The sequence below is a fragment of the Pezoporus occidentalis genome, unplaced genomic scaffold (assembly GCF_034315485.1).
Source record: "Pezoporus occidentalis ecotype Australia unplaced genomic scaffold, CSIRO_AGI_Poc_V1 ctg150, whole genome shotgun sequence".
NCBI lineage: Eukaryota > Metazoa > Chordata > Aves > Psittaciformes > Psittacidae > Pezoporus > Pezoporus occidentalis.
In genome coordinates this window covers 894,921-910,801 of record NW_026913317.1, presented here as the reverse complement: position 1 = coordinate 910,801, position 15,881 = coordinate 894,921, and the positions used below count along the sequence as shown (strand labels likewise).

At 34.2% G+C, this 15,881-nt stretch overlaps 1 protein-coding gene across 4 annotated transcripts in view; it reads right to left on the bottom strand.

Moving 5' to 3' along the window:
• The window catches only part of KCNH7 (potassium voltage-gated channel subfamily H member 7), a 244,992-nt gene that overhangs the window by 46,575 nt on the left and 182,536 nt on the right, over positions 1 to 15,881 (bottom strand). For all 4 annotated transcript variants that reach the window (XM_062611040.1, XM_062611041.1, XM_062611042.1 and 1 more), the window contains one exon: positions 5,514 to 5,939. In XM_062611040.1, coding sequence (XP_062467024.1) covers positions 5,514 to 5,939 — 426 coding nt within the window. The remainder of the gene's footprint in view (positions 1 to 5,513; positions 5,940 to 15,881) is intronic.

The window sequence follows — 15,881 nt, the reverse complement described above, 5'->3', positions numbered from 1 at the left end:
AGCTTTCTTAACCTGATCCCTGGCTGCTTGGGCAATCTCTCTGTATACTTCCCAGGCCACCTGACCTTGCTTCCTACACCCTCTGTAGGCTTCCTTTTTGTGTTTGAGTTTGTCTAGTTGCTCTTTGTTCATTCAATACCTTTTGTTTTTTTTCTAGCTATAGTACTGGAGGGAGTCCTGATTAAGAAGTGTATTGGGTTTTTTTAGGCCCCTTTAGTTTGGTCTCAACTGATTCATGCCAGTCTGTTGTTTTCCTTTCCTGATTCCTTACACCTGGGGATTGGAAGCTCTTGTGCTCTATGAGAATAATCCTTAAAGATCTGCCAGCTCTGTTCTGCTGCCTTGTCCCTGGTCTCTGAGGGTAGTTTCCTATGGGGTCCTAATTACTCCTTCAAGAGCTGGAAGTTTGCTTTCCTAAAATTCAGGGCTTTGACTTTATTCTTTGCCTGACCCATATCAGTCAGTACTGCAAGCTGAGGGATAGAACCACATCTTTAGTTGTTTTAGAATAATTATTCAGTTCTACTAATTAGAAGCTTGAGAAAGGTTACAGTTTGTCAATTATTTTCTCTTCCATGGAAACAAATTACTTTCTAAAAATGGGAGTTCATGGATAATACATTTTCTAAGTATATATATGTGGAAATATATATACTAACATATATTTTACAAATTCCTTATATATTACAAGGAGGTATTCTTAATCACCTATTATCTGATTAGACTTCTTTTTTTAATAGTGAGATTATTTTATACCCTCAATTTCTCAAGCCCTGATGCTGAAATGACCACAGCAGCGGCCTATTTTGGTGGACAGCAATTGATTACATCATGATTTGAAAGAAGAGGTCATCAGCCTATTTGATTGCAGAGTGTAATTCAGAAGTTATTATTGTATCAGACTGGGAGAGGGATCTGGTATCACTTAGTTAATTATCTGCATAAATATTATTCTGCCTGAGCAAAAAGCCATTTATGACTCATGACATACTCACTGATGGCCAAACCCTTAGGTTTCCTTTAGGGTTTTTTTCTTAATTTCTTTCTTCATGATATCCATTTTTGCTAATGTATAAATCTATAGTGTCATCTTGGTTTTGTCTCTTTTTTTAAACCAAATAGCCCCCTGATGTGTATGTGTAGCTCAAACTGTCTCTTCCACTGTGCATTAATGTGTATTTGCTTACACAGTATTTCATCTCCAGTTTCTGGGTATTGTAAGGTCCTCAGTTTCTCAACAATTTCCTATTGCCTATATTTTATGTTAAAACCATCGTCAACCATCTACATTTTTTACAGCTTGTAAATAAACCTATTAAGCATGAGCACTATAGCATCAACCATAGTTAACTCTTTTCTCTGTCTTGGAGCAATCTGTAATACATGCCAGAATTTGGTCTTTCGGTCTATGATCCATTACCTAAATAGCCTCTTCTGAGCACTGTGTCATTGTTGAAGATCTTTATGATGTATGGATCATGATTTTGAAAGTGTTAGTACAAACAGCAATTAAACAAAAATATTACAACTAACCAAAACTTCTTATTTACAGCAGGGTACTGGTACTTCAGCTGATATTGATAAAGGACTTCCAAATGGTCTACAAATAACTGCCTGCTCAAGTTGCACTGGTGTTCCTCTTTGCTTCATCTTGAAAAACAAGGGAAGAAAAAGTTGATACTAAATGCTTTTCTGATATTAGCCAGCCACTGAAATAATTTCCAGCCACTGAAATAATTTCCCTAATGCTGCACCATCCAGTGAATTGCTAAACTGAGCGCAGGAAACTATATTAATCTCTTCCTGAGATGTTTTCTGAGCTTGATTTTCAAATATATTTTAATTTCAAAGGGGATAGTGTACTGATTCTATCAGTGAAGATGCAGTCAGGACTATGAGGTTCAATCCCCAATTCTAGAAATGAGGGGCTCTTTTTAGTTTGCTTTAACAGATGTACTGCGTAATGGAGTGAAGATATCAGAACAAAGAGGAGTACTTTGATTTATATGTCTTCATTTTAGCCAAATCCCATTTATTTTCTTGATTTATTCCTATGAATAGAAGACACATTCACTTTTAAATTTTGTTACTGTGCTGGATAGATACATCATGATGTATTTCTTTTTGTTTTCTAAGGCATCACTTTTCCTGTTGGTAGGCTTTTTAGCTCTGTAAAAATGCTTTGATCGCTATTATTTGTAAAAACAGAAAAAGGAATACGCTTTTCAGCATATTTTAGCACAATGTTCTCTCTGACCTCAATTTAATAGATCTATAAATATGATTTTTTTCTTGCTGAAGCTATTACCATCACTTATTTGTATGTTTTATTGCAGTAGGTTCTAGATGAAAGGTAAGAAACTCTGGTTATCTATATATCCGATTTTTACCTTCAGTGTACTTGTCTTTGAAATGAAAAGCTGATCAATACATTAAAAAGCACATTATTTTAAATGCATATATCTAAAAATATCTAGTAAACTTCAGCGGCATTCCACTTGTACATGCATCTCATCTAAGTGTGTGCTTAAAGGATATGAGCCACTGAAACTATAATTTAAAACCTAACCTAAGCTCCTCAGCTGAGCAGAATCATTAAAAATAAACTACAAAAAGAGCAGAAAGTAAAAAGTCTACCCAAGTATCAGGGATGCCACTTAACGTTTACAATGCACGCACAAAAAAAGAGAATGGCTTACTACCAGCCATGATAATTTTGTGTTGAGTCTACTTAAAGTAAAAAAAAAAAATGTAAAATTATATTAATTCCTTATTTTAGAAACTGGAAAGTTAAATGTCTTACTCTGTTATTTTCCTTTGGCTGATAAAGTATGGCTGAAATAGAAGCATTCAGATAGGGCTGCATGTGGTATTTGGATTATTATCTCCTGCCCTTTCCAGACTCGGTTTGGTATCAAGGTGTTTTAAAGTTGGGTGAGCACACATGCAGCTCTCTTTGGAGCTTATGTTGCTTAATAAAAAGACTATTCAGTACAATTGTTCATAGGGGATCTTATTTGAAGAATCTCCAGATAACAAAACAGACCTGTTTCATAAAAAAGATAACCTTATGACTGAAAAAATTCTATTAAATGAAAAATGCTCCATTGTAATAGTTTTATGTTTGCTTCTTCGTGCTAAATTATCAAAAAGGGATCATAAGGGAAATATTATAGTTAGTAATGTCAGAAACAAAACTGTAGTAAGTAGCAGCTTAGAAAAAGTGATTGACATATTCAACACCCTGAATGAGAGGGAGAAGTCATGATGACACGGTGAACTGGTCATAATCTGTATAGTTTTATTGCTGCTTCGGTAAACAAAATAGTTTTCCAGATAGTGAAACTGTTCAATTGCTAGGTTTAGAGGGAATAAAGCATTAATTTACTTGCACCTTCAATATTGAAAAAGTAATTTCATGGTCCAATAATTGCTGTTACAAGTTTCATGTTTCTGTATTTGTGCACTCACCTGTCAGAATGTACTTGTTTACTACTAATCTGTAACATTATCTTATGTTAAAGTTATCCCTTTAACAGCATTTAACACCTGGCACTTTACTCTTAACATCTGTAACAAGGGGAGGTGCAAAAGAATGATGTTCAGGGTCAAATCAAAAGAGCATTCCTTCAATTAACTCTGGAATTGGCCCCTGTTGTAATTCTTGATTTTCCACACTTCCAATCACTGAATGTAATTTTTGGCAGTGATGAGTGCTCAGTGATCAGAAAGGGATGCAGACCACACCTAAGGATGAATGATGTGGTCCAAGTTAGAAGCAGTGTAATTGTCAAAATGTTTGTCTTTCATGTGTCTGTGATATCAAAACCACAGAAAAAAATCTGCAGAAAGACTGAGACCTACTACAGATAATGAATGCAAAGGTGATCAAATTTCCCTTGAATCTCTAAGCTTTTTAGTCATCTTCTGACTAGAAAAGTTCTCTTTTGGGAGACTGTTAATGTTTCCTCTGTCCTTAATGTTACTGTCTCTCTTCTTATTGCATTTCCTTAACAAAATTTATTTCTACTGCATTTTATTACCTACATGTTTCTCCAGATTCCTCATTTACATTGTGAGTTCATTAGGAATGTTACTATGACTGCCAAATTAGACCACATTATTATAATGATTCTTCAGAAGTGCAGGAGACAGGAAAACATTCTCATTATATAAAATTTAGGAAAACGGTTTTAAGAAAAGCATGACTGATGTTCATCCTAATTCTGAAATTTTTAAGGCTAAATATACTCAAAAGACTGTCAAGGTGCATGTAGGTATGTGCCAGTTGTTTTATGCTGACATACAAAGGCATACTTAATGAAGTTTAAATGTAATCTATGAGGGTAGCTAGAGTATGCTCAGAATTCAGATCAGGCTTTTGGGGTGGACATAAAAATATTTGCTGTCACAGCAAATGACTTCAATAAAAATGAATTAATTTTAAAATGAAAACATTTTTATATTTCTGTATCGTGACATGGAGGCTTACAATAAGATCAGTAAATTTTCATGCTAAATCCTCAACTACTGATTAATTTGTAGCTTTTTGCCTTTCTCTTCTCATTTAATGAGATGCACATACTGTCAACAGAACTGTCTGTTTCCCTTATGTCAATATGTACAAAACATTATTTTGAAGAAATGGATTTGTGTCCTTTGAAAAGTGAATGGTTCATATTTTTCTTGGTTTGCTGCTTTTTTTTTTTTTTTAACTGCTGTATTGTAAGCCTCACAAAACCCCCTAATTCTCTACTTGTCAGTTCACTTTTCATCAAAAAATATGTTATAACTTTAGTCCTTCTTAAATTAAATAAAGTCCTTTGGAAGGAGGCAGAACTGGGTCAGACATCCAGAATATAGTGTATGCTTTATATATCTTTGGGCAAGTTTTGGATGCATATTTTGAGTACTTTTTTAACCTGTCATACAGAAAGGGTGAGGACATCTGTCATGTCTGGCAAGGTTAACCCAATATAATCTTTTTTCTTTCTTTTGGTAGTCCAAATTCTTGATAAAATAGACAACAGACAAAGCTTTTTGTTAACTAGTATAGTTTACACTACAACTCCTCTGTTTCACACTGAGTAAGCATCTGACCTAAAGAGTTTGAACAGAGAAAAATATATTTGTTTAATGACAACAAAACACTTCTATGCATTATGCACCATTTTAAAAAAGCAAGCAGCAAATACAAGAAGCAGTTCTTAAATAAAAGCATTTGAACAAATCCTTCATAAATGATATATTTATTTCATTATTTGTAAAATCAGTGTCAAATGCGGTGTAACTGAAAAATACTAGCTGAATCATTCAACTTGCTCTCCTGCCACTGAAAGCTAACATTCTACATTATTCTATTAAGGAAGGTTTAATTTGTTTTAAAAGATGGGGCAAAACTACTAAACAGATATTAACTGGCAAGCAAAAAGTATATTAGGAAATACAGATTATAGTAGTAAAGTAAAAATTTAGGATCTAAGATTTAAGATTTCGTATTCATTTAAGCTTACCTCTTCAGAGCCAGAGCCAAAAATCAGCAGGTCAAAAGGTATTGCAGCAACCATGTCAATTAGGAACCAGCCTTTGAAGTAGTGAATTGCTATTTTTGCTGGGTCACTTACCACTTCTTCATTCTGATTCACATATGTTGTTCTGAAGTTTATCAGAATGTCAATGATAAACATAATATCCACAATTAAGTCTACAACATTCAGTGGGCTGCAAGAATATCCACACTCTCTCCTCTTCCTTTCCTCACTATCATTCAGAAGGAAGGCAGCAGAGTAAGGGGTGAATATGGCGGTGTATATTACCAGCAACAGAATGAGCCAGTCCCAGACGGCTTTGAAAGGACTATAGTGCAATATAGTAAACTTATTGATGCGAGGTGTCTGGAGTTTATATTCTGGTAGAACATCAGCCCCTAAGGATAGAACCTAGAATGAGAAACATACTATGTCAATAATCACACAGTGTTTCTATTTCTACTTTCTGTAAACTTAGCAAATACAGAACAAACTTTAAACATATATTGTTGGTTTGTGGATTAAGCTTCAATTACGTTGTGTTTTGGTAAACTAAACTTCTGTGAAATTCATGATCTCTGCCAGGTTCAATAAATTCATCAACAATTTTACACAGTAGGTTGATTCTTGTTCCCTACCAATAAGTTGCATGTCTGGTCCATAAAATCTGCATAATTAAGCATGTAATCAAATTCATTTATCCACCACATGGCAACCTTGCCAGCCTGTTCATAGCCAGTGAATGACTTTTCTTGCAGTGATGTAGTGGTTTTTCTCCAAAGCGAATCTATTATCATAGGCTTAAATTTGTTACAAGTCTACTCTCACCAGACGATGTTCACGCAGCCAGAAATGAAAGAGTGAAAGAAAGCTCTGTGGGTGTCCTTGCCAGCCATCTCCACTTTGAGTTTGAAACTTTTACACACAGATAAATTTCACTGAGGCTATAGTTTGAATACAGCTAAAGTGTGACGAAGTCTTGCACAGAGTTATTGCCATTTTGCTTCACTTCTACTTTTGTCAGTGCCTAAAGCTGGTTATCATTCCTTTAAAAGTATGGATTTGTTACCTGTTGGCATTATCTAAGTTGGATTTCAATTTTATTTGGAAGGGATTACATTTGTAAGCACTGCTCGATTTGCTGGCTCTAGAAACTGACATGTTTGCTTTGTTGCAAAGAACAAGTATAGTGTGGGCGCCAGATAAAACAAATTTCTTTTGGCTGCTCTTCCAGTCTAACTGAACTCTGACATGAAGGAACAAAACCTTTAAAGATAAGAAGGTAAACTAAGTTTTTGTCCTTATTCAATGCTTGGTGTAGTTATAGAGACTGTCAGGACTGATGTTAATTACTGCTTTCTGCGCTGCAAGTGCTCTCCAGATCCTATGGGACCCAGATTACCACTTCATTTTATACAGACCAATGAACATCACATGGTGACTACCTTCAGTTACTAGCTATTTGGGCAAGTGATATATTCAAGAAATCTTATACCCATTTTCCACCGTTACTTCTGTTTACTCCTTATCCCCCTGCTAATTAAAAACAAAGTAATTACAAAGAATTATTATACTGAAATGAAATGATGACTGGAAGAACAAATATGTTGTCAGCAACATTGCCTGCTTTTATTTGCTTTTTGTTTATCAGTAAATAGTTTGGGATTTGAGATTTCAGTTTGTTCAAGATTGAGGAATTTCATACTCCTCAAACATAACTGTATAAGATTATAAGGGTCAGCACACTCCTTTCTGTTTACCTTTCCAAAAGCAAGTGTTGTATAAACCTTAGATTCTATCCTTAATAATCTAAATGGCACTTCTTATTCAGTGAAGTTCTACTCTTAAAATGTTGTGAGAACACCAGGGTTAATAACCACTCTTCTCTTTTGAACTGTGAAGAAAAGAACTATTAAGCCATCCAAAAGATTTTATGGTACCTTCAAGCAGCCATTAAGCACCATGATGAGGTGATGACAGAGGCTGTTCATCTATTTTTTATATTGTAACTACGAGTAGCACTTCACTAACGGTGCTAGCTATTTTTCTGTGCATTAAACACACTAGCTGAGAGCAAGCTGAAGCATAGGCATTGCTTAGTCTTTTAAGCAGTCTTAATACTTTTAGATCCGCACCTGGTGAGTTCACAAGAATGTTTTCCTAGTATTTGAGAGCAGTGTGAATATATATGGCAAGGGAACTGCCATTTATAAAATTTATAGCAGTGTTCTCTTTCAGGATTTTCAGACAATGAAGAAATGGATTAGACAACAAGAACAATAAGGCTTACTTCACATTTCTTGCATTTGCTTGAAAATTTCAGCCAGTATACTTCACTTCAGAGCAACACTTAATGTAAATTAGACTTATTCCCCTGAAATATGGCTCCTTTTCTCATTTTAGTCACATCTATTCTTAGGTTGGTTTAGGCTGAGCTAGGTGAAACTGAAGAGCAAAACAAAACAACAAAACAAACCAATAGGGCAAAATTTGGGAACAGCAGCATAAAAGTTGTAATAGCAGAAATGGATCTAACTTTTCCATGCTATCTTTTTAGATATACACAAAAGCAGAGGCTGACTGATGGCTGTGAGTTTTATATTTATAATGTGATATAGAACTTTACATTTTGCATTGTTTGCTCCCATGCAGTGAGAAGTGAAAATGAACGCTCATTATGTAACTATTTTTATTTGCTAGATCAAGAGAAAGAATATGAGACTTTGTTTCTTGAATAAAAATCACAGTTGCACATCCATAAAAATGCGAAAACACATTATTGGTTTTCATGTTGGCAGTTTCAATGAAAACTTATTGAATATGAGGTTTCAGTGTTCATGGAATCTATCCTTTTGCTTTGTGTAACGTACTTGCAAGGCTCGGGTACTGATGTTGGCTACTCTTGGCCACCATGGCTAGATGGAAGACTTCAAGTGTACTTAGTGGTCTAGTCAAAAGACCTTTACCATTGCCACTTGCCTAAAATAAATGTTGACAAACTTACTGCTAGTGACATTTTATTAACTTATCCCTTCTGGACAGTGAAATTTTCCTTATAGTTTGGATTGTAAGACACATGACGACTAAAGTATTGCAATATTAAAACGTCTCTGAACCTTGGTACATGATATGATAAGAAAGCCAAACTTCCTTTTATTTTACTAAAGAGAAGACTATAATGAGAAGTGGCAAAAACCATACTAGCTCCAATGGGTTTTCTCTTAAAAAAAGTTGAGGGGTATTCCACCTTCACAAAATACTATCTCACATTGGTTTTGCTGGTGAGATCCGGAAAGTATTTATAACTGGTGTGTTTTACAAGCAGTATTAGGTGATAAGATTTATTCTATTTATAGTGAGAAAAATTCAAAGTTAAAGAAACTGCGTGTGTTTTGCCTTTGAGTAAAGATCTAAAATTCAACTTTTCCTGTGTGTTCCTGTTATCCCATTCACTGTATTACTGCTGCAAGTTAGAAGACTTTTCATTCAAACCCCTTTTTGCTAGAAGTCTTGCTTTAGGTGCTTCACTCAGAGAGGGCTGGTGAACATCTTTTGCTCTTTCTAGGTTCATGTGTGCACTTTCTAAGATCACAAGTTCAAGGTAGTATTTATTATAGAAGGGCTGCAACCAGATACATAGAAAAATATGCAGTGAGATCAAAGTAAATGTGACAGATTCTCACAGTTTTAGGCAGATTTATCTTTCTGAAGTATTTGGTAGCTCTTAGTTTCTCAAAGATACTTCTTCCCTGTACAATTTCTTTTGTAAAACAGAATATGTAGGCAAAACGCAAGGCAAGATGTTGGGTGATCTGGTCTCTGACGCTGAATTTCTTAGTGATCTTAGGCAAGGTGACATTTAACCTCTAAATTCTGGCAAGGATAATATTTACTTACTAAACTGAAAGCATCTTCCAAAGAATAATGAATGGAAAGCATCAATAGAAGCCATTATACAACAGTTACCATAAATTATCAACATTCTTACTCCTCTAAACTTAGTTGATTATTTTTATTTCTAAGATTAATTCACACAAGTGTTTGTCCTCTTAGCATTTAATTTTGAATTTTTAACCTAATGGGGACACCAGGTTTATTTTATTTCCAGTTTATTTTTATTTCCTGCATGAAAACACTTTGTTTTCATTATCTATTATGCAAACTGTACAGTTTCAAGAGACTCTGAGACCCATACTGATATCCATCACTTGCATATTCATAAGTTTTGTTCTGAGGCATTTTCAATTTAAATTTGTTAAGGAATGCAAATGCATACAGTAAAAACCAAAGAACTAAAACCAAAGAAACATAATAGTGCATTAATAAATCATAAATGAAATAAATTATAAGCCATCTGTTATGAATATCACCACAAACTGTTAAAGACATACTTCTGTCAAACCACTGCAAGGATTTACATGATGGTTTCCTAGCTATTACTATTTCCTAGCACTGCATGAGAGCCAAGTGTGGGGTTAGGGTTATTGTATGATGTACCATGGCTCTTGAAGCAACTGTAGAGCTATGCAAAGCACATGAACATGGAGAACAACCAAGAAAGCATGCCTGATGCTTTCAAGATGTACTGAAATTATTCTGTGAGGATATTGTGACTGCATGGACTACACGCTATAAGCAAATTATTCAGAAAGCATTGGAGCTTTTGCACTTTCACTAGGTATTCACAATATTTTTGTCCTGTGCATTTCCAAACAGACAGCAGATACATGGTTAATGTATGCTCACACAAATGATATGTAGCATTTTTACCATGTAGGTAAGACCTTTTATCAGCAGCAGAGCTAATGCACATTTGGAAAATTTGAAGAAAGAGCAATGTTTAGAGGTGACAAAATGAGAGGTATATGGAGTGGAGGGAAACCCAGCGTTTGTAAGGCAGATGGATACTGAGTATATCTATGAAAAAGATGGATGCGGAAGTTTGATGGGTGCAATGCTTAATAAATTAGCTTTTCAGAAAGGTACTTTCCTATGTCTCATGACAAAGTGTGTTTCCTATGAACTATATAAATGATGTAGTTATAAACAGTACTAAATACTGTTTTGTCACTTCTGCTTTAGTTACAGATAAATTAAAGCTTTCATTAACAAGGTTAGCTCTTGCATAGCAACTTTCATTTTAAGAGAATTTTGTAAATATATAATAAAACTCGAACTATAAATATAGTACCAAATTACTTGGGGAATTTAAAATAAACATTTATCTCAACCACAAAACATCTTGCATAAAACTATGTAAGATGCTACCAGTGCACTCATTGGAATACAGTGTTAAAAAGATTTATATCTAGGAAGTACTGTGTGACATGAAAAAATATTATTTTGCCAATATCTTGCTGGGCTCAGTCCAACGTTAGGTGCACAGTCCTGACAGATGAATGGATGATCACTCCTTCATCTTTAAGTCAGGGAAACTGTAGCAAATCAAGAAACATGTCAGCTTCTTGTATGTCGAGAGACTTGAATATCTTTAAGTAGGTATTGAAGAAACTTTAAAATGTCTCATTTTATAAAGTGTATTCAGCAGAGAAGTTATGAGATTTACATGATAATGTAAACAAGATGATAATGGAATCAGGATAGTTCTAGTAGAGGCATTATTGTGGCTCGTAAAAATAAGAGACGGAATTCAGAACATCTTTCGACTTTTCAGACCTTCTAATTCAAATGTACCTCAAAGTTGAATCAGAAAGCAAAAATTATCCATACTTGCTATCTGAATATAACAGTGGAAGGTGACTATATTAAAGTAGGTTCTATTTTCTCAATGAACATAGGCAAGAAGTGATATGAGAACATTCATATCCTTCTCATTTTTATAGGAAATTTCCATAGATTATTATTCTAAATGAATCTCAATTACCTTTAAGTAATTTCCTCCAAAAATTAACAGCTATTTGGACTTTTTTCTTTTTTTTTCTTTCTTTTTTTTTTTTTTTTTTTTTACCCGGCAGTATTTTTAACTCTGTGCAAGTTTATTGGGATTGACTGAAAAATCAAGGTAGCATCTGCTAAATTCGAGTAAAGCTAAATTACTATTCCTGTTGTTCTCTGATGCAGTTAATGGTGCAGAATGACCACTGCCAATATTATCCAACCCCCCTTAAACCTTGAGTAAAATATCTTCCTTTTAACAGGAAGTTTTAAACTCATTTCTAGATCTTTATTAGCAAGGCCAATAACAGTACTGAACAGGAAAACTTGGAAATAAAAAAAAAACACCACGAAAAACCCAAGAAACATGAAGGAGAAACAGAAGCTAAATCCATATTTCTCTAATAATTACCCCTATTTATAATGATCATAGACCTTACATCTGAACGATAGCACAGTTCAAATATTGAAGCAGTATTACTTCAGCTTTAAAAGAGGATATGATTTTGCATTTGAGATTTTATTAGGTTTGCGGAACTACTCTTGATATAACCTTTCCTGTCTCTCTTTTCTCCTGTGTATTAGCTCTACCAAAGCTACAAAGCTATAACTAGCAATGACATCTCTTCACCTATCTTCTCTGTTCACACCATCACCATGAGACCCCTACAAACTGGACCTGTTAAAGAGATCTCTGAATATAGTAAGACTAAAATATAAATATTACACAAGTACTAGTGAGCAAATGGAAATTAAATCAACATTTGTTCTCCGGTGGCAGGCATTACCTAATTCCCCAGAAGTCTGTAATGTTCTTTAATATTTCAGTAATCTTGATAATCATCTTCCTTGATGCTGACATGAAAAACTGATAAGATTACACCAGTGCTAAAAAAAAGCTGAAGTGCTTTTGATTCAGTGCACCCTGTGTACACAGCATTACATGCTGCTTTCACATATTAGCAAGGAAATGCATTTTTACATATAAAAGATACTTTGACATGTTTTTCAAAGGATAGCCACTTAACAACATCTAAACCAAGAATTACTATTGCTGGGGAATGTTCATACTTGTCTTGTTTTACTTTTTTGTCTGTAATAAATATTTTAAAATTATGTAGTTGATTATTTGCCTATAATGCCGATACTTAGTCTATCAGGCAGTTTGAAGTATAATCATGAGGTCTTGCAACACAGGTGTCTTAATGTCTTCCATATCTTTTTCATTTATGCATATCTTATTAATTTAATTTAATTTATGAAAATATGACTTGTCCATGCCTGTTCTGTATGCTTCCCGTTTGGGACTTCAGATCCAAGAGGATATAAACCTTTCTTATTTAAACAATGGGCTAGATATTATTTTGTTTGTGGGGTCACTAATAACACAGTAGTTTGGTTTCTTTTTTGGACTATGCCCAAATATTCACCAAATGTAATTTGAGGTAGGTATTGAAACAGCAGTTTTATTATTATTGGCTGAAGCTGAAAACTCAAAGCTTAGTTGAGGGTATTTTAATATTTTTTTTGTTCCAGAAGTCAATCTCCAAATAAATAAACCTTTATTGAATACATTAAAGAGAGACTGTGGCATTCTCAACCTAACTGATAAGCAGAACCACTGGAAAGGGTTTGGGATATTCAGTCAATTAGTGTTTTGAAGGACCTGTGATTTGGCAGGCAATGAAAACCCTATTTGATTTAGTGTTAAGTAATTTTTATAATAAATATCAAAAAAATCTCAGTGAAGTTGAATGCTATTCATGTTTGATGGCGTTAAGATTTAAAAAAAAAACCTCAAATTCTGAGACCTAAAGTCTTCATGTATTGCCATAAAACATGATAATTTGATATTGGTAAATCCACAAAGAATAGACTGACACTGATTTAAAAAGGTCTTGGTCGTGTATGAGTATATCAATCAATGCTGCTGTGACTGTTCAAGTTACACTGGTTGAATTGCTCTGTCTCTGCCTTAGGTAGTTTAGTTACAATTCCATCTTTTACGCTTTTGATATGGATTCGCTTGTACAGGTAAATATTTTGCTTCCTGCATGGCTGCTTTCTGGTGTTCTGATTTCTCTTTAATTATCTCCTGCATTGTAATATGTGCAATTTTTGTGTAGCTGAAGCTGCATGCCTTTTCAGACTGAAAGTCTGTCATCTCAAGCCTACTTCAAAACAACTGGTTCATAATCACTTGTTTCCTCCAAGAAAGAAGAGAAATGTGTTCCAGCTGGGGAGGCTTGTGGAAAACAGCATTGTGCAAATAATATGTTGCCAACAGGGCGTAACATGGCTCTTTGCTGTCCCTGTTGGCTGAAGTTTTAATTTTTGTCTCCTGTAGCTTCAATGTTATAGTACTGTAATAGAAAGTTGCTTTTGACCTGGAAATAGAGGGTCTTTTAAAAGACACATTAAAAACCCCACTATAAATATGTGAATTAGAGTGTATGGTTGTAAAATGGGGTAGTTATATAAGGATCAGCCTGAACATCAGAATACCTTTATGGTTCTACTTCTGTGTATCATATATTTGTATTCTAATATTTTTAGAACTAAAAATGATCCCCCTGTATATGTTTCTCCTCTGGTCTCCATATTTTCTGTTTAGGAATGCCTTTAAAATACATTTCATCATATTCATGATAATACTTTACACCCTGTCATCTAAAATATATGATGAAATGGAGAACAAATTTAAGATCTGATCCTATGGCTGAGGCACACACTCACACAGTACATCTATTCATCAGTGACATGATCTATCTGCATACAGTGATTGCCCTGAAATTGTAGCAGCTGTACTGAACAGTTATTGGAGTCTCACTAGTGCTTGCACCATATAAAAGTAATTATATCCATGAACACTGAAATCTCCAGAAATTAAATAGTACACCAGAGAACAAAACCAATACCGCACTACCAAGCAAAGAGTCAGGCCTCATTATCAAGTTTGACCTTCCATGTGAAGCAAATTACAAAACTATTCATGGGCTTAAATATTTACAAAGATTCCTCATTCAATTAGTCTATTTTACAGGGTAGCACCCTTCCTTGGTGATGACAAAAAATTCCAAATCTGACTCGGATCTGAGAGCACTGGGACTTCTTGGGAGTGCGGAGTGCCTTACAGGCACTGAGGGCATGAAGTGTCACATTTTCTAAAGATTATCAAGGTAAATCTATTCAATGTATTTAAATACATAGTAACCCAAAACCTTCAACTTGTCAAGGAAAATTATGCAGGCTATTATATTAAAGCAGTAGAAGACTTCTCATGCTTGTTCAGTACAGTTGTGCAAGTTTTATAGAATAATATTTATGTGGTTATTACTGTCAAGCAAAAGTGCTTCACCAAACTTGAATACATGTAATAATTTAGAAAACTCCATATCTCTAACCTATCACTTATTTTTTCATATGATATATGAAGATATATATTAAAAGAGAGGAAGTATTTTTATGGTTCATTGTCAATCCATTATTTTCCATGTCAAAATTAAGAAATGGCTTATAGATCTTAAACCTCAGGAGCCTCTTCCTGCCAGTCAGTATGTAATTACTTTCATGTTAATGGGTAATACATCATCAGAGAAATACTTAGAAGCATACAAATTTACTGAGTGCACTTTACTGAACTTTAAGTCTTAAATTAGCGATATACAGATTATCAAAGAAGGAGGTATTAACAACTGGCTATTTTTAGCAAATGTTAATGCCAGAATATGTATTAAAAGTTGTGTAACCGTCTTCTTTAAAATTCACTATAAGGTGTTATTTCAGAAGACAGAAAATGCCATCATTCAAAATACTAAAGAGTTTGTGAGTTATTTGTTGTTCTTTTGGCAACACTAACCTGTTAACAAACATTCATGTATCTGACAACAAAACATCAAGGGACACATTTGTAATAAGGGCTTAAATTATTGCAATGGTTTTTAGTCACTTAAAGGATATTTTCTCTCTCTTGTTCATCATATAGCCAAAAAGCAAAAGGATTTTGTGCTCAGTGGTGTTATCACATCTTCCTCACAATATATATGAAAAACATATCTTTCATTTTCCATTTAGACTGGTTTGGTAGCTGCCAAACATTTTGATGTAGAACATAAAGGCGGTAAGAATAGCTGAATTGCATGAAGTGAAAATGAAGCAGCTACATCCATAGTTTGGTTTTACGTCTATAGTACATACTGATGTGATTGTCAGGAGTAAAGGAGAAAGGGAGAAAAGATCCATATGAATACATTCAGATTTAAGTTTAACCTTCAGTCTCATAATAAATACTTTTTCCATAATCAGCAAAATAATCAAACTTTAGTTTCTAGAAAATCTGCATTTTGTTATTAGACACCTTAGTGTTTAAAAAGGTGTGAACTGCAGTTGAAACTTCTTTATTAGCTGGGGAAAAGCTTAATTTAGAAATGACCATCTTCCCTGTAGCTCTTCAGTGTT